This window comes from Electrophorus electricus, chromosome 7 (assembly GCF_013358815.1).
Source record: "Electrophorus electricus isolate fEleEle1 chromosome 7, fEleEle1.pri, whole genome shotgun sequence".
Lineage (NCBI taxonomy): Eukaryota > Metazoa > Chordata > Actinopteri > Gymnotiformes > Gymnotidae > Electrophorus > Electrophorus electricus.
The window spans coordinates 6,425,116-6,449,215 of NC_049541.1; the positions used below are offsets into that span (position 1 = coordinate 6,425,116).

The window sequence follows — 24,100 nt, forward strand, 5'->3', positions numbered from 1 at the left end:
TGGTTGTTAGACATTCTCCAGAGTGTGCCTCAATAATGCTTGTTAACGTTAACGTGCAATAAAAGGTGGACCAGCTATTCTCTTTAACTAATTCTGAAGTCTGCATCTTCATTTTATATTAGAATGTCTAACTTTACAAATAGCTGACGGAGGATTTAGGAAGGATACGCCTCTCTGTGTGTGTGTGTATGTGTGTGTGTGTGTGTGTGTATGTATGTATGTGTGTGTGGTGTTCGTTTGTAGGGCTACGCCGTCCCCGTGTCTCACACCTGTTTCTCGTTCTCCGTTGTCACTGTGTGTGTATTTAAGGTCTTGTCTAATCGTTAGTGTTGTCTATGTTTAACCATGATAGCCTGTGAACTACATTGTCTTGGTTGTGTGTTAATAAATGTATGTGTCTGTGTGATGCAACTCGTCCCCGCATCCTACTCTGCCTCCTCAACCTTACACAGACAACCAAGTTAAAGATAAAATATACTGAATCGGACAGCATGGCAGGTTTTTTTTTAATAATCACAAAGGCTGAATGAGAGCACTTAACTGGAAGACGGGTGTTAATTTGGTAATATGTGTTGGTCTCTCCTCTTATCCTCAACAGTTTGATAAGTCAGTGTCAGAAGATAAGACATGCTCAGAAATCAGTGCTTGTTGGGGTTTACTTGAGCTTTCTTGTTGCAGGGCTGGCCTTTGTATGTGTACAGTGGAAAAAGAAAATTCATGAATCAATTTCTTATAGACTTCTTACTTTTTATTCTAGGAAATGCTTCTAATGCTTCCACATATGTTCTTCCTTTAATCAAGCCATGTAGTAGCTTGTTGTGTTAATAAATTAAGGGAAATGTGACTTGAAAAATGGCCATGCCTAGGACATTATCAAATAGAGTAACTGTAACTAGACTTTAGTCTGTAAGTAACTCATGCCATGTCTTTACAGTTTATGCTGTCAGCTGAGACTAAGATATGAAGTCACTAAATATTACAAATATTTACCTACTATAAACACATTGTAAGCACACAGTTAAAGATGGTATCCTGTGGCCATGTACAGTTTATGTTAGCCATTTTGCAACTATTTACTAATAGTAACAACTATTAACTACTGATCACAGATGACTACCAGACTACCAGATCATTGTTTCCTGTGTCAGATTCACTCTCAACCTCGCAGTGACATGGACACATGAAAAAACACACTCCAGTAATATTACTGTGCCTAAGTCTCATCATAACATAACACCCATTAGTATGGCAATACCCTATCAGTATTGCTTCTGTATTAGGAATGGTCTGCCATCCAAAAAATATCTGGTCCTTTGGTGAAACTGACCACTGAAGAATTGGGTAGAGGGTAATAGAAAAACTGTTCATGGCTGCAGATGGGTTGCAGTCTTAAATTAAACCTATAACATACAGTGTCTAGTGAGTATAGGTCTTTAGCAAGGGTTTCTACTAAAGTGGGTGTTGAATGTTTTGTTAATTTGAACACACAATATGAGCCCTCTCTGAGTTGTAACTCGGATACTTTTGGTTTCCTTCAAGCATTTAAATAAGTCATGGCATAATTACAGGAGTCAAGTCAATGAATTCTGTTAAGGCATTATTTCCTTACATTGTGGCAAGGAGTTGTTACCATAGACTGTTGTTCAGATAGTGGGTGTTTTCTTGTCGATGTTGTTGCTACTAATGTGGTTGCAGCTGTTTCTAATGGTAACGTTATTGCCTCTTGTAGTAACATACGGATGGCAAATATTTCAACAGCCACGTCTTTATTGAGAGCCTCCATCTCTATCCAGCTCGCGGAAGCTGTGAGTTTAAAACGTGTGCTTATAGCATCCTCTATCGACGACACTAATTATGAAAACATCTATTTACAGGACTGCAATGTTAGTCTCTGTAAAGTAGTAGTGACATCACATCAGTTTCTGACGATGGCAAGCGTTAGCATCAGGTTTGTATATAAAGCAGAGGTAAAGAGAAAAAAGGTTTAGGAGACAATACTGACCGTTTTTACAACAGTAAGTAGCATAGTTTATAGGTTATCGCTTCATAAACAATAGCATGAAACGTGATCGATTTTAAAACTAATCCCATCGTTCAGTTCCAGAACTTTTCAGTTCATTAGCAGTTTAATAGCCGGCTATGCACTGAATGTAGTCGAAATTAAACCGGTCAAGTAGCCTATGTACTAAGTTGTAGACAAAAAACTTCAGTCATACTGTCTACGCACTAAACATCTTTGTCTTTAAATGTAGGCTGCATCTGACGTAGGGTATACGTCCTCTGTTTCTGTTCCCTATGGATACGAAACAATTGGCGTTATAATCCAAACATCTTTGCTGCCTCACACTTCGTGCTGGTCGCCTTGTGTCGCCAAGATGCATCGCCCGCATTACCTCATCAGGGGCCGTCCTGTCACTTACCCCTGCGCCTTAACTTTCGCGTGCACGTTCACAGCGGGGCTCTGATTTTACGTCTGCTAGTAAAGACGGAAGCATGGGCAACAGAATGTGCAAATTACCCTAACGTCCTTGCGCTGCTTGCTCGTGGAACTGTACTATGGCGAGTGACCGGTACGGAGGAAGAGAAGAGGAACTCAGTGCACTCAAGATGTCTTGTTTGAGTACAATTTGCATGCGGCTCCTTGTCCCTTCGCTGTTTTTAATACTCTGAAACCCAGAAACTGTTCTGTATATATTGTAAGTATATATGTTCGGCGAACCTGCCGAGGCGCTTACGCCACCGATACCCTCTGTTGTGATACTGTGTCCGTTTGCGTGGATTGAGGAAGGACCCACACCAGCCCAAATCAATGAGGATTCTGAGGCTATTCCTGAAGAAAGGAGAGCATATGCTGCAGTGTCTCTGTGGACAACGATCGGAGGCGACCACAACCACCAACGGTGAGACATACTCTGTGCATGCTCGCCGTTGAAAGGTGTAAAAACGATCCCATTGGCCGCTGACGCGTGTGAGCACATCTACCGAGTCTGCGGTACTATGCGCTCGCTCTGTCCGATGTGTTCACCGCCGAATCGCTGCGTAGTGACGGCAGCGGCGCGGGAGTCGCACTCCTGGCATTTTTCGCTTACTTGTTTGTAAATGTTCATACTATTGCCACTCCTTCCATCTTATCACACATCAAATACATGTTTCCACCGTGGTCATGGCCAAAGTCACAACCGTCTGCTTTAGCCAGCAACAGTCGTTAAGAAATCTCTCCCCATTTCAAGGACATTTCTTATTGTTACCAGGAACGAAGAATGCAGGGAGAATGTAGGAAACTATTGATGCATATGCAGCAAATGCTGCCTGCCAGTCTGCAGCCGCCAGACACTTCCTGAGATTATTTTAAGGTGAGCGGGTGTTCTAAAACGGGCTCACGCAATAGACCTCGGAGGTCTCTGGTGTCCTCCAGGACAGTCAACTTCTTCACGTGATTCAGCACCTTGGACAGCAACTTCATTGCGCATCGCTAGTGCGTGGGTCCCTGCCGAGGAGTCACTTCTTTCAGTGTTCTGGCCCCCTCTCAGTCAATATTTCAGACAATTATTAGTACTGGCTGGCCTTATTTGGACCTTCTATTTTTCAATCATAAAAAAAAAAAACCTTGCAATAAATAAACACACCCAAAGGATGTAAAAGTAACACAAAAGGCTTTACTTTTGTCAATTTCACAAGCAAAACATAATGTGGTATGCTTTAAAAAAGGTAACATAACCAAATTAAAAACTAATCAGTGTTGTGTATAATTGCTGGCTCTTTTAATGACTTGCCTCTTAAGCAGTTAATGCAAAACATTTGCACTCAAGTGCAGATAAATCACAGCACAAACTAGAAAGGTCATACTGAACACACATTTCCAGGAGACATTTTTTGTGTCCTCCACACATGCACCAACAGTGTGTGTGTTGTGTTGTCCCTGTTTACTCCTTGACTTCAGTGGGCTTGGCATGCTACTGCAGAGCTAACACCTTGTTGTTTATCCATTATTTTTTTAACAGGTGAATAATTGTGCATTTAGTTCAGGGCCCAGTTCACTGCAGTGGTGTCAGAGACAGTTTTGTAGTTTAGATGGAAACATCTAAACTCTTAGTTGAGCTCTCTTAGTTGAGCTCTGGCCTAATTGTCTGTTTCTATGCTGTATTGTGCTTCCTAAGTGAATTGATAACATTATTTTGTAAATTTAGATTAAAGCCATTTTTATTACTATATTTTGTTAAGCATGGTTCTTCTGTACAACCTGTCAAGTCACTGATTGTTTTCATGTTTCAGTTTTATTTACAAGCAAAATTTAATTTGTTGCCAGCTGGAACGTTTGCATTCAGATCCATTATCCAGTTTGCTGGATTGAACAGGATCATTGTAAAGCTGCATAATGAGTTTGCATTGGCCATGGTTGTGTAAGTCAATCAGTCTCCGTGGGTGATGTGTGGATGTTATGCAGATGACAGATTGTGCCACCCTTTTTGTCTGTACTGCCTTTGTGGTGCAGTCTATAGTACATTGTCTCTGATGTTCCTCCCACACTGAAGCAATCCAAAAAGGAACAAAAGAGATCAGAATGACTCAAAAAAATAAAATAAATAAATAAAGAACATTGTTTGGGGGAATTCAGGCAGTATTTTACTAACTGTGGCTAAAATGCAACCTAGAATAAAACTTAAGGTAAATTGTGCTGCTGCATATACATTATATACATTTAGTATAAAATCATTCAGGCTACTGTTTTGTTTTTTTTGTTTTTTTCTCTGGGCCTGTTTTATTATCAGGAGAAGTGCTGATGAAATGTTTTGGGCATAATCCTTTAGTAGTATGCACAGTGGTTTGACTGAATAAGTCCCATAGACTAAACTGGGTTTTTAAACCAGGACAGGAGAGTTCTCAAGAGCATGTTCAGGGGACACCATGCAAGGATCTCGCTCACATAATAAGATGTCACTTCTCCTTTTAATGTGTCTTTGGAGAGTTCAGAAATAAATGAACTATGCATAGACCGTTCAAAAAATCCTGGCATAGTACAACATAGAGGATAAGCAAATAAAAAGGTTTGATACTTTCTGTATGACCCATTGTCCTTACATGGCATAAATATGTGACGTGACCTCGTGAACCACATTCCATTTAGTGTTCAAATAGTTCCTTCCATCTAGTGTTCAAATACCTAATTCTGGCAGCCTTCTGCAGACTATTCAATGCACTCTATTTCTGATCAGTCTTTAGCCCATTGAGAATTCATAATTCTTTGTGATAAGATGAGTGCACAAAAACTGTTGCCTCAGCTCTCCAGAACAGAGAGAGTTATTATTCAGTGGATTATCTTTAACCCTAATTGTACGCATAAGAAAGATGTATGGTGTTGTACATTCATCTGAACACTAGATGTCAGTCTAGCCCAAAAATGGGTCTTCTTGAAGCCTCTTCATGAAGCCTCTTCATGATCCTTGCCCTACATTTTATATCACATGATAAAGATCTGTTTCCATTGCCACTATATCGAAGGGTTTTGAATTAAATGTAGTCCCTTAATTCAAATAATAGCATTACATATACGTACACATATACTTATGTCTCATCATTTCCACCTATATTATCAATACAAAACATTCCAAGCCAAATTTTGATATCACTTAAGTATAGTGTCATCTTTGTTCTTTCAGTATCATAGTGTGAAGTAGCAAAAGTCACATTTTCTGAGTGTGAATTCATAAAGATGGTGATCCCTTGCCAAATCCATAAAAGAATGTGAAGATATGCAGTATGTCAGTATGTTCTCTAGTTGTTACAGGTTAAAATGTCTGTAATTAGTTTGACCTGCTTAAAATATTTTAAATGCTATTAAATAGTTTCACCAGCCATTGATTAAACTGAAATTATAGTGAGCCAACAATGTCACACTCCTCCTGCTTGTTTTTGGCAGAAAATGCCCAAAATATCCCACCTGACACATGTTTAAATCTTACATTCTTTTTATCATATAATACAATAAACAATTTATTAAGGTGGCGTAAGTAGCCATTCTCCCTTTAATTTGGAAATGCTCTCTCAATACGTTAGTGAAATAAACTTTCTCCCTGGTACCAGGTCATCATGTTTGTTGTCTCCTGCCTTGCTGAGGCCTAGATGACGTCATGCACAGACTGTATTGATGCAAGGAGTCAAGAGGGGAGGAAGATTGTGAATGCGAGGATATATGTAGATCCTTGTATTAAATTCGGAGTGCACTCTCTCCTAGAGCTGTATTAATGCAGCTCCAGAACACAGAGCCCAGAGACTGTTCATATCCAGGCCACGTGGTTTGCCCCTACTGGGTCTGTGGTGTTTTAAGGCTTGCGTGTTCCCTGTATGAGAGCATGAACACATGAACACCCCCTCAGTTCACTCACCAATTTCTACAAGATATGGAAACCCAGGTTCCATAGATAAAATGCATTTTGTATCTGCTGAGCAACTAATGTACAATGATACTATATTATTGTACTGGCATTTCATTTTTTTTTCAGTTAATTCATCAGTAATGCAGTGTTTTTCTGACAATGCATTTCTTTATCACTACTATAAAAATGTGCTCAAACATGTCGAAAGCACCCATCTCACTCATCTTTTGCATCTATGAAGGCTTATTTTTAAATATAACCTCCCTAAAAAGGGACGACTGATTCTGGTTCAATGGGGAAGAAGGCAATGAAGTCACCTGGCAGTTGAGCCTATTGTATCAGTACAGCAATGTAATAACTATACATCAAAGTGCATGTACTAAGTTTCATGACAAAAGCAATGTAATTTTGTTGTCAGTGATAAACCACAAAGATGGTTCCTGTGACTGCATTGTGAACAGAAGTGGAACTCTTTGCAACTGTGAATTCACTGGATGTTGATGCACTAAGAGAATGGTAAAGTTTGCTGAAATTTTGGGTAGCACTGAATGGACAAAGCCTGGAATAACCATGGCAACAGCCTCCAGTTACAGCCATTGTGGGCATCTCAAACTTGCCCCCGCTTGGGAACCATTTATGGTGAGATCATGAGAATCTTCTCAAACATGTTGAAGGGATTGTTCTAACCTGAACTGGGTACTTTAAGAGTGCAATAATGTTGGCATGATTCTCATAATGGCAAACTATACAGCAGATTTCACTGTGTTGTTGTTCAAGAGTCTGCACTAGACTACTGCATTTTCAAATGTATGAATTTAAGTGGTCTGGTACATAGTGTAAAAAAGAGATCATGACACTGATATGTGGTATCTATTTATCTTTCCTCTCTGAAAATGAAACTTCATAGGAGAAGAAATCTTAAAATCTGTGTATCTACAAGAGGGCCTATATAACTCACTCATGCTGAAATATACCCTTATTGTGACCGGTAGCAATCATTTTAGAATTGTATGTAAAAAACTGACTCATATAGTATAACAAGGTTTTCTTATGGCAGTATTATATTAAATCGATTGAATGCTGGCATGATTTTATGCAATATTTATGAATCAACTAATCAGTTCAAAGAAAAAATAATTCTTTCCTTTTTGCTGGATGATAGGCATTTGAATGATTGAATGTGGACATATCCCGTGGACGTAGTGCTGTGTCCAAGGCTTGTTACATGTTCTTACTTTAATATAATTAGGTCATTTTTGAACATCCAGTCATGGTATTATTAATGGTTATTTTGTGTTAGCCTGCCTCATATGTCACTGATGGACTAGAACTAAAGACAATTCGTCAGACAGTCAGGCTCTACGTCCCTTGTAGCCCCCCACCTTTCTCTCTCTCTCTCTCTCTCTCTCTCTGGCTGTGTGTTTTATGTGTTGTGTTGTGTGTGTGTGTGTGTGTGTGTGTGTGTGTGTGTGTGTGTGTGTGTGTGTATCCTTTTCTCCTGCCCCCGCGAATTCCTCATCCAAAACTCAATCACGTATGATTGCGTAGGGAGACTTAGCGTCGTAAAACCCAGTCACAGCTTGTCTGTCTGGGAAAGAGGCAGCATGAGCTCGGAGAAACAATTACATCGGCATCCTTACTATGCGAGTAAATTATGTTAAAACTGTGGCAACCGGAGGCATAATCCTTAAACGACACTGTTTCTACTATTCGTTGTTCGGGGACTTCGGCCAGCGCAGAAGTGCCATGCTGCTGCGCTCGTCCAATATGTTATTGTCAGAGAGCGCACAGAGGATATAGTGGAGTCATGGGCGCGTCGCACAGATACCCATAGTGCTCGCACGGGCAGCGGGGTTCCCCAGCGGCTCTCGTTTCTGTAGAATCTAATTCACAAAGTTGTGAAGCGTTGCAGTCGGACATCAAAGGAGACCATCTTAAAACGCGTAACAGGTTTATATGTGAAGAGCAAGATGTTCGGATGATGAAGGTCTCATCCTGAAACGGAATTACGCGGGCTGTCTTCATCTGAAAGGGTACCATTCACCTGGAATACCTGGACCTGATTACGATTGTGGTACGCATGCTCTGATAGTACGTTTTATCTACTATTTAACTCATTTTGTTAAACACTTATTTATTTTCTAAATCGTCCACAGGAAACGTTTGCAAATGTTGAAACTGGAAAAATAGCTTATGCGTAATGTATTATTTTGCCCGAAACTGACCGTCTGGGTATTGTTTTAAAAGAGGATGCAGTTATTGCCATGCTTTACTGGATCATTTAAATTTCCTAAAGGAATCGGTATGACATTTGGCTAATCCAGAGCGGTCGAATCAACCAGAATTAGCCAGTTATTACGTTAACAGCTGCACCAATCGACCTCTGCCCAATAACTCGGCTCGCCCGACAGGGAGATGGCCGCAATCGCCAGCTCCCTGATCCGTCAGAAACGACAGGCACGGGAGTCCAACAGCGACCGGGTTTCAGCCTCGAAACGTCGCCCCAGCCCCAGCAAAGACCCTCGCTCCCTCTGCGAGCGACATTTCCTTGGGGTCTTCAGTAAAGTCCGCTTCTGCAGCGGCAAGAAAAGACCTGTTCGCCGGCGACCAGGTCAGTACTTCAGTTTTTAGAAAACGTCCCCCACCCCCGTCCCCAGAGCGAGACGATGCTCTGCTGCAGTCAAAAGCTCTGTATAAACGACTGAAGGGGAAATTCTCCGTTGTAGTCTATTGCGATGCGAAAAAATCCCACCTGTTTCATGGCTCACGTGTTGTCTATCGCTATTCACTAAGCGATTTGCCATGTCAGTCTGAATGTACAAATCGTTTCTATGTTGTAATACTATAATTGGATTTACACACACACACACACACACACACACACACACACACACACACACACATATATATATATATATATATATATGTATATATATATTAATCTGTGGTGGTCATTATTGTTATCAATTCCTGGATTCTTGAGACTGTGCGTGCGACGCCTGCCTCTTGTTCGTGCTTGTAATTTCCATATAAAGCCACTTTATAAGTTTGATACGACGACATTTTAAATAGTGCAAAAACGCAAATGAAACAACTAGGGACAGTGGCACCGCAGTGCACCAAGGCTCTCTTACATGAAATGTTTATTGGTAAATGTTTATTATGAAGCGAGTGCTTTACTGCAGTGTGGGGAGGGATGGTGCGATAAGGTGTATTGATGAACACGGTGTCACTGCCCGCTCAGCCACGCCATCGTCCTTTTCGCAAGAAAAATTGAACGATGCGTGTGAGTAAAAACAATGCACAGCTTTCCTCACCTCCCTCAAATACATTTATATCATGATACAGGACAAGCTGTGAGCGGTGCTTTTTTTGTGCGGAGAGTCCCCACCCCCGAACTCAACACATTATCAGTTACTTGCTTTATTACACAGCTGTTGCTACAGAATCTGTGTTTAAAAAAATGTTGTTTTTCCTTCTCCCTGTAAGATGCTCCTTCGAAACCTCCACAGGTGTCCCGTAAGGGCGTCAGGCTAGGTCAGTACCTCAGCCTCCCATCAATGTGCTTTGTCTCCTAGTCACCTTTCCATCTCGAGCTCATGTCGATCTTTTTGCGCGGGGCGCTAGCTCTTGTGTAACGGCAGGCGCCTCTGTCTGGCTAGTCTTTGTGGTATGCAGTCGACTGTTCTTCTCTTGTCCTCGTCTGTCTTTTAGTTTCTTATTCTTTGTTTGCCAGGATATCTATACTCCAAGTCCCCTGCCCCGCTTTCAACCTTTCTCGCAATCCCGTCCCCCTTCCTTAAGAAGCCTTTCTTTCCCTATCTCTGCTTTTCCTCCACCTTTTTTGTTCGCATCTTTTCCCTCGTTTGTTTCTTTCATCCGCGATTCTGGTATGTCCTGTCCCCTCCTTTTGTTCAGTGCGTGTTGTAACGTGGAGTGTCACCATGAGGGCTATGGTGGGGCCCTTCTTTGCAGTGTGTTGATATGTCATTCTCCTGTCAGTTGTGACTTCAGTAACAGAGGTGATCATTCTCCATTTCATAAACATTACATCATCTGTCAAGATACTGTATCCAAATGTAAGTGTGAATTTTGTGGAATGGGACAATATGGAACATCTTTATGATTCAAGACATGATGCTCAGTTATGCTGTGCATGCATACTGAAACATGCCTCTGAAAGTCCAAGATAAGGAAGAATGCTTTAAATAAAAATGCACATGCAACCACACGCATGACCTCACAAACAGACACAAACAGTTCACACATATGCATAACAAATAGACACACTTGTGCACAGGTCAAACTCACACAGTTGCTAAGACAACAAACCAAAACCCCCACTAGTTGGGGTAATATCTGTTAAGGCACCCGCTTCCACCTTTATTGACCAAAGTGTGGTTTCCATATGTGATTTAGTAATGCTCTTCTTCATGGGCACATTGAGGTAATTGATTTCCCTTGACATCTGTCTGAGATGTCTTGGTTTGGTGGATAGATGCAGTCCCTGAGGAATAGCTGGGCTGAGCTGAATCTCTTTTCATCTTGACCATCATGGAGTCCTATAGTTCGTTTGAGCCAGTGGGGCTTCTCAGCATGCCAAGTCACTCCCACGCCATAATCCCACCTCCTGGCTTGAGAGTTACATCTACTTTTCATCTCAACCAGAAAACACCAATCATCGTAGTAGGTGATCATCTGAGCTCCCATGGCCTTTAGCGAATGAGGCATGCAAAGCAAACATGGCAACCACAAATCAATGCCCAGGTTAACCTGGCAGCGCCTATCACTGATATAGGCTCACAGGAAGTTGAAGCCACACTTCAAACTCTCCTCTATATTCTTCTCTTCACATAAATCTTAAGAAGCAATGCAATGTGTTTGTTGGTAGAAACTGATTTAAAAACATGGGGGCTGGGTGGGGGTGCATCTCTTTGTCTTTTTTTCTTCTCAGAGCCACAGCTGAAAGGCATTGTGACCCGGCTGTTCAGTCAGCAGGGCTTCTACCTGCAGATGCAGCCAGATGGGACCATCGATGGGACCAAGGACGAGAACAGTGACTACAGTGAGTGTTGCTCCACTAGCTTGTGTCGCATGCACTGGCTCATGCAAAACAGTTTTCATCAAAGTTCAGTAATATGGGTGTACTTTATGATGATTTGTACAATTTGAAATAGCTTTGAGCTTAACTTTGTGGCATGATCTCTGAAACAAATGCAATGAGTTATAGCTTTATGATATATGAGTAAATAAGAGTGTATTCTGAGTTAAATATAGAACATAACAGCTATGAGTGTAGTGATGCAGTACTTGCTTTTGAATGACTGACATGCACATTTAATCTGCCAATTAAAATATGTGAATGAAGGTAAGTTTAATATGCTTTGTTTTGAATGCAGATCACTCGGAGGTACACTAAAATAGGTGGACAGCTTCGAGTGTGATTGTAGACAGACTGAAGGGAAAAGAGCAGAACCCACACAAATCAATTGTCAGCAGTGCTCTGTTGCCAGGGTTTTTTCCATGAGTCATCCTTCCTCTGAGATATCTCATGTCTAACCTAAGTGCTAGCCTTCTGCTCAGAGAACAAAGTTGAAGAAGCTGGGAGACCCACACAAGTCCCAGACATTCTTTAACTCAAGCACATCTTCAGAAATATAGTATCATGAGAACAAATGGAGAAGAAGGTTATTTTGGCACATATTTTCAAAAAGAAAAGCTCACCTATTAATTATCGGCATATCTTCTAATAAGGAACCACCTGGTAACCATAGTTTCAAAAAGAGTATGAATACTTTTGCATAATTTGGAAGACACAGTCTTCACACCAAGATTATTTGTGCCATTGAAGATTTATCTCTGTCCATAATGATGCTCCACAACAGACCAACAGTTCCTTCACAGGACTGGGTTCACATCAAATGAATTGTTCTCAGTCCCAAAAGTGATTTTAATCACCTAAACACTCTTTTTTACTACCTGCCTTTGGTCTAAAACAAAACATGGATTTATGGCTCTAAAATTCTAAAACATAACTTTTCCGATCTCTCTCAAAGGCATCTCATTGATAATTAGGTTGTTTTACTTCATGTAATATCTTAGAGCATTGAACAGTGTTCTTTTTTCTTGCATCAAGCTGATGGACTAAAAGGGTTGAGAACATGGGCTAAGTCAAATGAAGAGCCAAGTAGAACATGCTGCAGTGAGATTGTGGTGGAATTTCCTCAGGCTGTTCTTTAGATTCCCTGAACCATAATCCTAACATTCACCTGCTAGGCAGTTACATAGTCAGGAGAGAAGAGCAAACTGCAGTAAACAATTCAGCATACACAAAACTAAAAATATCCCACCAATTTGTATTGTGAATAATTCCCATTATGAGTAGCATTTGTTGAACTATAGGATAAGAGTTAGAGGGAGAGAATAAACCAACTAAAGAAGCACTTTGGCATTCAGTCCAAGCAATGCTGTTGATCCCTGAGATAGATTATCAGAATAATAGATTTCTTCCACCTCGAAAATGACTGGCCTTTTGAACCCTGATTTAGATACTGATGAAAAAAGTAATGCATTTTCAAATGGCCTTTCTATCTGAGTGGTCAGAGGATCAGTGAAGGCAATGGTTTCTGCATACTATATGTGTCCTTGACGCATATCTGTTTGCACTACAGACAGTAAAGGTGAAAATAAGATCATAGTCCTGTTATATGTTAGCTTAGAACATGTAACAGGAACCCATTACTAGCTGAAATATGCTTTCTGAGTCTGACAGGGTGCACTGATTGGGTCATTTGCATTGCTTATTAGCCTGAGGTGACACCTTGGTCTGTCTGTTCCTGGTAGCAGATGTAATGTGCTGAACAAAGTGAATCTGAGAGAATTACACAATAAGCACTGTGCAGAAAAAAAGAGACCTATGAGCTTCAGTTTAAATATAATGTCAACCAACCATTATCTTGACTTGTCTTAATGTGAGTCTCTGGATATGAGTGAATCTCTGGATTGTTTGGTCTATGAAACCTCCTGAAACTGCCAGGCTTTGTAGGAATGTTAGGGTTAAATATCCAAAATTTTCACAATCCTCTTAACATGGGTAGTTTTTTCACCAGAAAGAAACAGAGGCATTTACTAAATCACACTTTTTTTTTCAAGTGACTGTACATGTGAGTATGGTGACAGTATGGCTGTCCATCTTCTATAGCTGTTAATAAGACAGGAATCTGATAATGGAGCCTATACTAATTTGTTTTCACCAGAATAGTATCTGCAATTAAAACAATTAAAATGCAATTATTTGCATCTGATTCAAGAACATCAAGTGTGAGTTTAGTATAACTCACAGACAGGCTGAAAATTAAATAAAAATTATTATGCCTGTTTGTCAATCCTCAATAATCAGCCTTTAAAAGCCAAAAATATTTGTTTATAAAATGATTTCAAGCATTCAGGTAATGGAATGGCAGAGAACTGTGGTCATTAACCACATCTGATAGAAGCTCCTTGTGGTCCAGTAGAAAGACCAGTACCCAAGTCTTCTCTAGGATTGGGTGATTGCAGGCCATGCAGGCCAGCATAGCAGAGATCAAATCCAGCCATGAGACGGGGCTTTGAGGGCAGACATTCCTTCTGAACAGGCTTGGCAGCTCCTGCCAGCCCTCAATTTACTTTAGCACCATGGATTTGTGTCCATATTGATTATAGTTTCTGCCTCTTCCTGCACTGAGACCATTTTTCCCCACCATAAAACCATGCATAGTTTATCAGCAGAGGTTGCATTAACACATCAAGAACTCCTTGGCGTCACAAAGGGAGATGATTACTGGGCTGGTGGAAGCTGCCAAGCCTGTTTGAGGGAATGTCTGCCCTCAAAGCCTATCTCACAGCTGGGTCTGATCCCTGCTGTGCTAGCTTGCGATTACCCCATCCTAGAGGATGGCTGAGTACTGGTCTTGCTGCTGGACCACAAGAAGCATCTATCGGACTTGGTTAATTATTACAGTTCTCTACCATTCCATTACCTGAATGCTTATGGTCATTGAATTACTGGCTTTCGAAGGCGGATCAAGGAGGATGGACAAACAACTAATAGGTTTAATTCATTTTTAATACTTTCCCTCCCTATTAGTTTTGCCAAGCTAATTCTTGACTTTCTTGAATCTGATGCAAATACACTTTAACTGCAGAAGGGTATATGGCTGTAAACTGCTTTGCCTAAGCACTGATAGATTCCCTGTATAGAACCAAGAACCAAGAACCAAGTGTTTCCAAAATTGTATGCTAAGGGATTTTTGCCATTATAAACATGACCCACTTACTGACATAAAATCATTATTGTACTATCCTTTCATAACTGCATTTGTCACCAGACTGAGAAGTAAAAAGTCTGAAATTCAGTGGTAATGCTTCTGTAGCACATGATTGATATAGTTGTTGAATCGATGTATATTTTCATGAAATACTGGCTCACCACCTTTATACAAAAGTAAAAAACAACAAAATGCAAATATTTCATTTTTGTCTCTGTTCTTTTCTGTCACCCAATGATGACTTTCTAACAAAGGTTAGAAAGATGTGCAGATTGATTTAATTATCAGTCAAATTTAAATAGCACAGCCCCTCACCATTTCCTTTGTCTTTGTTAAGTTAAACGAGGATTCTTTTCTCAATTCACAGCCTTTAACCTCGATTTGGTTGAATTGACAGGTGTTATTATGAATAATTAATCAAATTGTTCTTTGGTCCAAATCTTTGTTTGAATGTTGCACATTCACCATGTACAGGTTAACAAGTTAGAATGGTGACACATTCAAAAGATAAATCCCAAAACAAATAAATGACAAAAAAATTAACAAAATAAAATAGATCACAAATCCCAATCTTAGTCCCCCTGAGTGCACTCCGGTCACTCATGTCCCACCCCTCACCTGCTGGATGATGTTTCCACAGAGATGAGCCACAAATGAAAGAAACTGACCACAGTCCCAGAGTAGCATGCAAGGGGTGAGGACGCTATTAAAAAAAATCAATCAGGATTCACTCACCCCCTTCTAAGACAAGTGTGTTGCTCTTTCATGAAGTAGCAAAAATAAAGATTTTTTTCCCCTTTTGGAAAAGTGGAGAGAATCTTTATAACATCTCAGTGACTTGAGATTCATAGTAGCTCTGTAATATATCAGCTGCACGCGTCTGATTGAAAGTAGCATAACCAACAGTGCTAAGCTTTATATCATGTCCCTTTAGCCAATTAAAAGGCTGCCACAGAGTGCAGTGGCTATTGATGACTTATTATTTTATGAATTGCAATTTCATCTATACTGCTGGTTTTATCTACTTATCTTTTAATTTAATTATTCACTGATTAATAAATCAGTGTTCATGATGATTTATTTTTATGATGTCCTGGGATTTGCATGGGCTACACTTTCTTACATAACTGTCCCTGACATAGTGTTCACAGTGCTCGCAGAAAGTTCTAGAATCTGAAGGGGCTTATGCCTGCTGATGCCCTTGTCACTGCAGAGCGGTCTGGCGGCTGTGAGCATCATTCCATCATATGCACTGCTTTCCCTTTAAAGATGCCAGAACTCACCTTGAAAGGAAAGAGTAACTCTCAGTGGACAAAAAGAAGACTTACCAGTCTGACTGCTTTGCATATGGTCTTTTGCAACCAGCAATTGTAACACATTCTTTTCTGTGGCTAAACTCCTTGCTACAAAATCACTAAGGCTAATTTGCACCCTAGCACACAGTGATTTTATCGAAAGAAACTGAATAAGATCAGTGGACAAGCACATTTTGGCATTTCTCCATGGTGCCTTATCTGATCCAACCCTAGCCTGGCTTATCACTGTTCACGCATTTGCCCCGACACATACCTAGTGCATCTATACATCTTCCAGCCCTGACCATGTTGAGTTCATTAACCCAATGAATGACCAATATGTATTTTAAGGATTTGGACTTTTGTGTCACACTATCCCATTCTGTTAAATGGCAGAGAGTAACCATCTATTCTACACTTGCTCTGTTTAACCTTCTTCAGCCCTGTTTAACCTCATCCCAGTCGGACTGCGAGTGGTGGCCATCCAGGGAGTGAAGGCTGGCTTCTATATTGGCATGAATGGAGAAGGCATACTCTACAGCTCAGTAAGTCAGGCTCTTTCTCCATTTTATCCATCTATGTGTGCATCTCTCTCTCTGTCTCTTTGTGTCTCTCTGTCTCTCTCTCTCTCTCTCTCTCTCTCTCTCTCTCTCTCTCTCTCTCTCTCTCTCTCTCTCTCTCTCTCTCTCTGTGTGTATGTGTGTGTGCTGTGAATTATTTATTAATCTGTATTTGCAATGTAGATTTACAGCATCTGATTATTCACTACCAAGATGCATGCTTTTTACATATCTCCACTAGTCTCCCCGGGCTGACTAGTTTTGTGCATTTAAGCTGTTTCTATTTGGCATATACTATGCCTTATTAACATATTCACCTCCCAAGGGAAAGTCTGTACCAAACACCTGCAGATGTGCCTTATCGTTAACCATTTAATCCAATAGTGAACTGCGTCATAGCAATCCACTTCACCTAACAGTACAGGTTGGGTGACTCATGGGTTAATGGGCTTACTGCCAGCTTTCTCCCTGTAGTCTTTCACAGAGTTACGGTGGATGACAGGCATATGCGCTCCCTTGCACACGCGCAGCAGTGGAAACACTTGGTGGGAGTGTGTCGCAGTGAGCTACAGCCCCTGAGTTATATAATGGCTGGTCACAGAACTCATAATGCTGTTAAAGACTATCTGCAAAAAGGGAGGTAATTCCATTTCCCATAGCAACTGCCTAGCTGCTTTGAAGTTAGCATCTTAATTAATTTGGGAAGTGAACTGTGTATCTAAATGCAGCAAGGCCTTTCCATCACTGTCATCTAATTTATTATGCCAGAACCAGCAAAGGCATTTGTAATGATCAGTATGATGTAACTGAAATTCAACCTACAAATAGTTCAGGAAAGAAACCACATGTGTTATGAAGCAGTAAAAGGCTGATAAAATGAATGATGGACAACCAAATATCACAGAAGACACAGAAAAAGCAATAAGGCCTATGCAAAAAGCTAAAATACAGAAAAAATTGAATTTATGAAAGCGCCTCAGTTTCATTTGCATATTACAACAGTACAATCTATTCAGAGAAGTTGCCTTTAAGTAAGTGGATGGGACCAGACCAAAATGACTGGATGTTTTCTAGTTACCATCAAGATTTTTTTAATATTTTACTTCATTGGGGTTTTTTTTTCCACATAAAACGGAGACATTCCGTTTTGAGATGTGACTTTGAAACAGCTAAAAGAGGGTTTTAATTAAATAGAGAGGGAAAAAAACTCTCCTTTGCCATCTGGAGCAAATCTCTCCTGACATGCATCATGGGAAATTAATATGCTGAAAGAGTATCGAGATCAAAGGGGATCACAAACATTGGTGTGGTTTCACTCAATATTTACTAAGGAATGGATATGAGGGAATCATATGGGTGGGGCCACTCATCACTTATATACTAAGAAGCTTTCATAACAGATTGCAAGAAGTGGTCTAAGATGAAGGACGTTTAATTACCAGCATCAGCTGAGTATTTCCAAAGTGTCTTAGTAAAAGTGTTACCAGCTCAGTCTTCAATATTGACTATCTATTCTGCTTGTTCAGTTTCTGGCAGTGTTACGGGAGCATTTCACATTAATGATGAACCAGTTGACTTGGTTTTCCAGAACTGCAGAAACTCAGCTTTGTGGGCTCTTAGTGTGTGCCTCAAGGCCAGAACATATTTTAGTTGAGTTGTTATACAAGCAGCAATATTCAGGAACTATTCATTCACCTACAATGGTTGAGAAGTACAGTGGACTTTTTTGAAGATGCAAAACATAAGATTTTTAAATCCCTTTCTGCTTTTTTTTGTCAATTGGAAAGTACTTTGGATTTTTATTTCTTTTTAATTACAGCATACTAGATGTTTGTGATGTTATGTGAAATATTTTCCTCTGCTTTATCTTGTGAAATCTTTCATGAGCAGTAGTAGTTGTTAGATTGTAAAGTTTCACTGACATCATGACAAAATTAATTGAAAGCCAAAATGGCTGTATCTATACTGAATCAACATCAGCTAATCACATATGCAACATTAATAGAGGGACTCATTGTGTTGAGTACTATCTTGGAAGTGCAGTATCATCAACAGCTTTTTCAGGTATTCCAGAAAGGAGCAGCAGTTTCACGAAAGAAGCACCCCAGAGTGGTGTTCATCACTGTATAGGTGAGAAGTACTGGTGTTCCCATGTCTGTAAACAGGTCTCCTAATAGGACAGCTAGCTGTGTTGTCATTAGATGGGCAATTTGGGTCTTTCACTGAGTAACATACTAATCAAATAGGAGTCTTCATGGTTGTGTGGCAAACTCCATCAATTAATATTCTCCTCTGAGCATATTGAGTTTCGATATTTTGCAACAAGAAATTGAAAAGCATGGTTAAAGGCTCCAATTGAACCAGAGGTACCGTGAGTAGCCTATTTTAGTGTCACACATTCTTCATGATCTGTGAAAATATAGAGAATACCTAAACAGCACTCAGTGTGAGTGATTGCAAAGAGAGGAAAATGGATGGTCTGAACTGTAAATGATTTATAAGAGCTTAAAGTTATGGGATTTTTGCTTGGTTAATTCATCTCTATATTTAAACTAGCAGCTCTTCCAGGGGCCACCATCAGGCTTGTAGAACATTAGCACAATATTGTGCTTTGTACAAGTAGGACATCTGTGTCTGTTCAGATCCTCTTTAGAGACTACTTATGCAGCCTAATTTTTTTCACATGGTTAGTTTTCATCGCAGTGGTGTTACAATAGATAGTTCTAATTTCATTTATGTTACAAGGAAAGATGTAGGAAGAAATTGACCGCATTAGCACAATGTTAATGCGGTCATGCATGATGTACAGAAATGTAAATGGATAAAGTTTATTAATGGCATTATCTGTGTGATATATATTTGATGATGACATGTGGTACTAAGATTGGATCAAAAGAATTCTGTGATAGGGTACTAATGCTCAGTCAGTCTGAACTCAGTGATTCCCACTGCTCAGGCTTTTCTTCTTTATTACTGTTATTCTTTTTCTTTTTTGCTTGGAAAAAATGGGTATAGAATTGAGGAGATGCTGATTTAGCCCTCGAGGGGTACAATTACTCAGGGAAGCTTACCCCATTCGGATCCTGCTCATTATCTTTGGTTCTCTGGAGAGGTGGGGTAGAGGCTGGGAGTCCCTCACCCAGAAGGCTCAGAGCAGGTTGGGTTATTTTCCTTGATCTATTGTTGCAACTTTTCCCTCACTTTGTAAAACTTTGATCCCACCAGATTTGAATTGATAAGGTATATTTCCAAATCTGTGGAAGGACGGAAATCAAGTGGCCATTGCCCCCAGTGCCAGGGATGCTCTATTTGTTTTTTATGGCATTTAGCATTAAAGTTGATGCTTTATTTTAACCACAGTCTCTCCAACAGATCATTTTTAGTTATAGTTCACCAAAGACCTGCTCCTGGCTGATATGTTGTTGTTGTTGTTGTTGTTGTTGTTGTTGTTTACTATTTACAAACACTATCATGCTGTGTTTGTAAAATTCACATAGACTAGTGTGAAAGTGTTCCCAATTACACAAAAGATAAATTAATGTGCCTATAAAATGTTTGCAAAATGTTTTATAAGTAAATATGTTCATTCTCATGTTTCTTGGCCTTTTTTCAGCTATTGGCTGAAAGCCATTATTTGGCAGACATGGAAAATGGGATTGTGCTTTACAGGAGAAGCTTATAGAATTGAAATCAAGGCCTGTAATGTCAGTGGAGAACAATCACCTCATTTTTCAGCAAATAATTGCATTAAGCTTCTAATATAAATAGATTACACACTGGATATTGGATATTACACCCCATACACGCTGCACATGCAAAGCTTGGATAGCCCTGCATCTGAATGGCCAAGAGCAGCATGAATTATTTTTCTGGCTAAATGTCAAACATTTTTGCCTCAGTAGCATGACTTTTTATGAATAAACATGCATTAGGCAAAAAAAAAAAAGGTTTTGTTTGTTTTGCAGAGCCTGCTTAAGTGTAGATCAAATGTCCAGTTGGCTTTGAGGTATGAAAATTATTGCTGGTAAAGCAGAGCTGTGCTCAGCACTCATTTTCAATCAAGAGGAGGACGCACCTGCTGGTGTCCAATGTGCAGGCACTGATACATTAATTTGGCATTTCTATGACTGCCACCAAGCGTGTTTGCATAAAGGAATTAATGTGTTTCCACTGCGTAGAAACTACGTAGTGTCTTCAAAGGTTAATGTAACTGTCTTGCACAGCAGTGCTACAGCAGAAACCACAGACTGGTGTTGGGGCATGTAAGTAAGAGGGTTGTAATGGATAGGATTACCAGTCCCATCACACAGACACAAACACACACATGCACAAATCCTGAAGAAATGCCCAGATGCACGTTTCAGTAACTGACATTTGCAAAGCAAATGTCGGTTTATTATTTTGAGGCTAATAAGATCTAATGCTACTAAGTGTGCTTTAAAATTCATTTCAAGCAGAGGTTAACTAAAATTGGTTAATTTTTCAGTCTCTGTTTAATTGCATGCCAAACCCAGCCAGATTTGCCAGACCTATTATCTTATCAAAGCATTTACTCCATGCTGTTCCAGTAACATGTTCATTGACTGATGTGAGTGACATTTCCTGTGTGGAATTGAGTTCTGTGCATGTGGTTGAACATTGATTTTGTGACCACTAACACAACCGGTAAAAAACAACCACTTAATATCAGGCAATTTGCCTGATTTATCTTGTTTAAGACTGTGTGAAGGAATGTTGTAATCTTTTAATCCATGTTCAGTCATGAAGATGGAAACGTGTCCCTTCCAGCCTTCCGGAGTGGCTGAGGTAGCTGTCTAGACAGGAGCCGGCATCTGTCCTCCTCTACCTGACTCTGCCTCCAGAATAATAACGACCTGTCTGGCATATCTTAGCAATGAAGCATTCCATCTGGTTTAATGCAGCTGTCCAACTCAGATTCACACCGATTAATCTCCGTTCCTGTTTGTCTTTCAGCCAGTATGTCAGGTCGACATGCCTGCCTTGTCCTTTCAGCAGCTCGGCCATATTCCCCATCCTCATCAGCACAAATTCACCCTCCCTGTGCTGTCTTCACCACAACTTTTTACTCTCCCTTCATGTGTTCTCTTGGAATACCCTGGCTGTCAAATTGCTGGCCTCCTCCTTGGCTTATGTAAATTCGCGAGTATTTTTATCTTTTTTTGTTCATTTGTCCAGACTTAAATTGCCCTGCTGCTGTGTGATTGTTGCTGCTTTACCAGTGTTTAGATCTGTGCGTTTAATCTGTTTCGTTGCCGTTTTCCAGAATTTATTGCTTGAGATCTGCTTAACATGCCTGAGATACATCCATTCTACCCTGGTTTTGAATTTAAAAGGTTTTTTTCTTTGCTAACAAGTTCCAGGCTTAGCGGTCTCCTCAGCTTGTTTATCCGCACTTAAATTCACTAATGCATGCGAACAAAAGGCCTCTTAAGCCCTGTTTCACAAGCAACTCCTCTGTCTCTCCATCGGATAGTGGTGGGATTAAATCCATTTTAATTTGGCCCCAGCTCTGCACCCTCTAGTCTCTGCCCGAGAGGCCTGGACAGATTGAAAAATGTAATTCATCACATATCCATTACTGAACTAACACTGTAGCTTGGTTTCTGTCCCCCAGCCCTTTGTACACATCTTTTCTCTCTTCCTCTCATGAATTGCCATTTTCTAATGTACTTACTTACAGAAAAATTGGGTCAGAAATCTAGTCATCATAACTTTATACTGATAATGTCTACTAAATGTTACCACTGAGATTTACATATATTCAAATCATACCACCACAGCAATAATACTGATGGCTGGACATATAGATATTATGTCTATGATAACACTAGTGCACTGGGGCTTTCTGTCTATAAAATCTAAAAGCTGAAATTGCTTTGGAAAGGCAAGAATGAGACAGGAGGGTTATCAGCCTTTGCTGAAGTCTTCTAGGCCAAAGCTGCAGGACAGGAGGAAGACTCACCTCTCCAACCCTGGTTCAGGGCCCAGCGCACACCGCCTGACAGTGTGCCTTGAGCATCGAGATAACACCCCTGTATTTGTCTAACCCCCATGCCTCACCATGCCTGAGGGGTGATGCCCTCCACACCAAGCAAGCACACACACTGCGCCAGCTTGGGGAATTCTGTCAGGGATTTTTCTTTATCAGCTCCTCCCAGACAGAGAATAGCTAATTAAGCTTCACTTATTTCTTTTTTTTTTTTATGCTCCACAGGAGATGTTCACACCGGAATGTAAATTCAAGGAGTCAGTGTTTGAGAACTACTACGTCATCTACTCATCCATTATGTACCGGCAGCAGGAGTCAGGGCGAGCCTGGTTTTTGGGCCTTACCAAGGAAGGGCAGGTCATGAAGGGCAATCGAGTGAAGAAAACCAAGCCCTCGTCCCACTTCCTACCAAGGCCTATTGAAGGTACAATTATTCTTAGCTCTGTGCAGCTATGGTATTAAGTGAGATAGTAATGCATTTCAGTGAGCAACTGACTGGTCAGAGATGTCAAGCCTTTGGATTGTGTTTTCTTGAAATTGGAAAAATTTATCTTTCCATCTCTAAATTTAAGCAGTGGCTCAAAGCAGTACAGCAATTACAAGAAGTTACAGATTCATAATACCTGTACAAATTCACAGTAAATATGTTTTAATTAGAGCACATAAATCATGAGTGTAATCTGTGTGTAGTCACGAATGTATCCTGAACAAACAGAGTGGGACTTCCTAATACTTTTCTCTGGGTTTGTGCTTCAAGTTTGCATGTACAGGGAGCCGTCGCTGCATGAGATCGAGGACAAGCACCGCTCCAGGAAAAGCTCAGGAACTCCTGCCATGAATGGGGGCAAAGGGGTGAACCAGATCGCCACATAGCAGGGGATGTGCGCAGGGCTGCTGTTAACGCACAACCCACCCCAAGGCATGGTACCCAGCACCACGGCAATCCTGTATTACACTCAAGATGACAAACTCTGTTCCGTGCAAACTCTTAGGAGAACTCAGAGCGGATCAAAGTGGAGAAAAACAGCTATATCCTCAGTCGGCAGTGGAACTCACAATTTATGATAAAAAACAAAAATGGTTAACAATAGGTCGATGATAGCAAATAAACCTTTTTTGTTTTGAATTGATGCTGTGAAACAAACATAGCTTTAAGAACATTCTTGTGTTACGATAATTCCTGAATCCTCTTGCACCTCTTCGTATATCAGTGTGTTACTGATAAAGAGACTATTCTTTACTGATCTTTTCTTCTCCACTAACCATGACTATTCTTCTTCTGTTTTGTCAAGTCTGCAGAGACTTAAAAATGTGTTGTTATTATTATTATTATTATTATTATTATTATTATTATTATTAATAATAATAATAATAATAGTTTGCTTAACAGTGAATGCACTTTTGACTTTTGCACTTGACACTTATGTTGGTAGAGCGAATGTGTAAGAACCGCAATATCAGAATGTGTAAGAACCGCAATATCAGATGATAATGTTTGTATTATAATTGCGTTTCTGAGATAGGTGATTAGGTCTGTTAGCTAGGAATGTAGTTT

The 24,100-nt window shown here is 40.2% G+C and overlaps 1 protein-coding gene across 2 annotated transcripts; it reads left to right on the plus strand.

Moving 5' to 3' along the window:
- The first annotated feature begins 2,728 nt into the window (after positions 1–2,728).
- Positions 2,729–23,836, plus strand: fgf12a (fibroblast growth factor 12a). 2 transcript variants are annotated; one of them, XM_027031927.2, is made up of 7 exons: positions 8,003–8,448; positions 8,786–8,985; positions 9,864–9,911; positions 11,329–11,439; positions 16,417–16,520; positions 22,771–22,969; positions 23,303–23,836. In XM_027031927.2, exons 2-7 carry the CDS (start codon positions 8,790–8,792, stop codon positions 23,416–23,418), a joined length of 774 nt encoding a protein of 257 aa, XP_026887728.1. In that variant the 5' UTR covers positions 8,003–8,448; positions 8,786–8,789; the 3' UTR covers positions 23,419–23,836. The 2 variants fall into 2 exon arrangements, with proteins under 2 accessions (XP_026887736.1, XP_026887728.1); XM_027031935.2 differs by lacking the exons at positions 8,003–8,448; positions 8,786–8,985; positions 9,864–9,911 and adding an exon at positions 2,729–2,900.
- Positions 23,837–24,100: the final 264 nt, after the last annotated feature.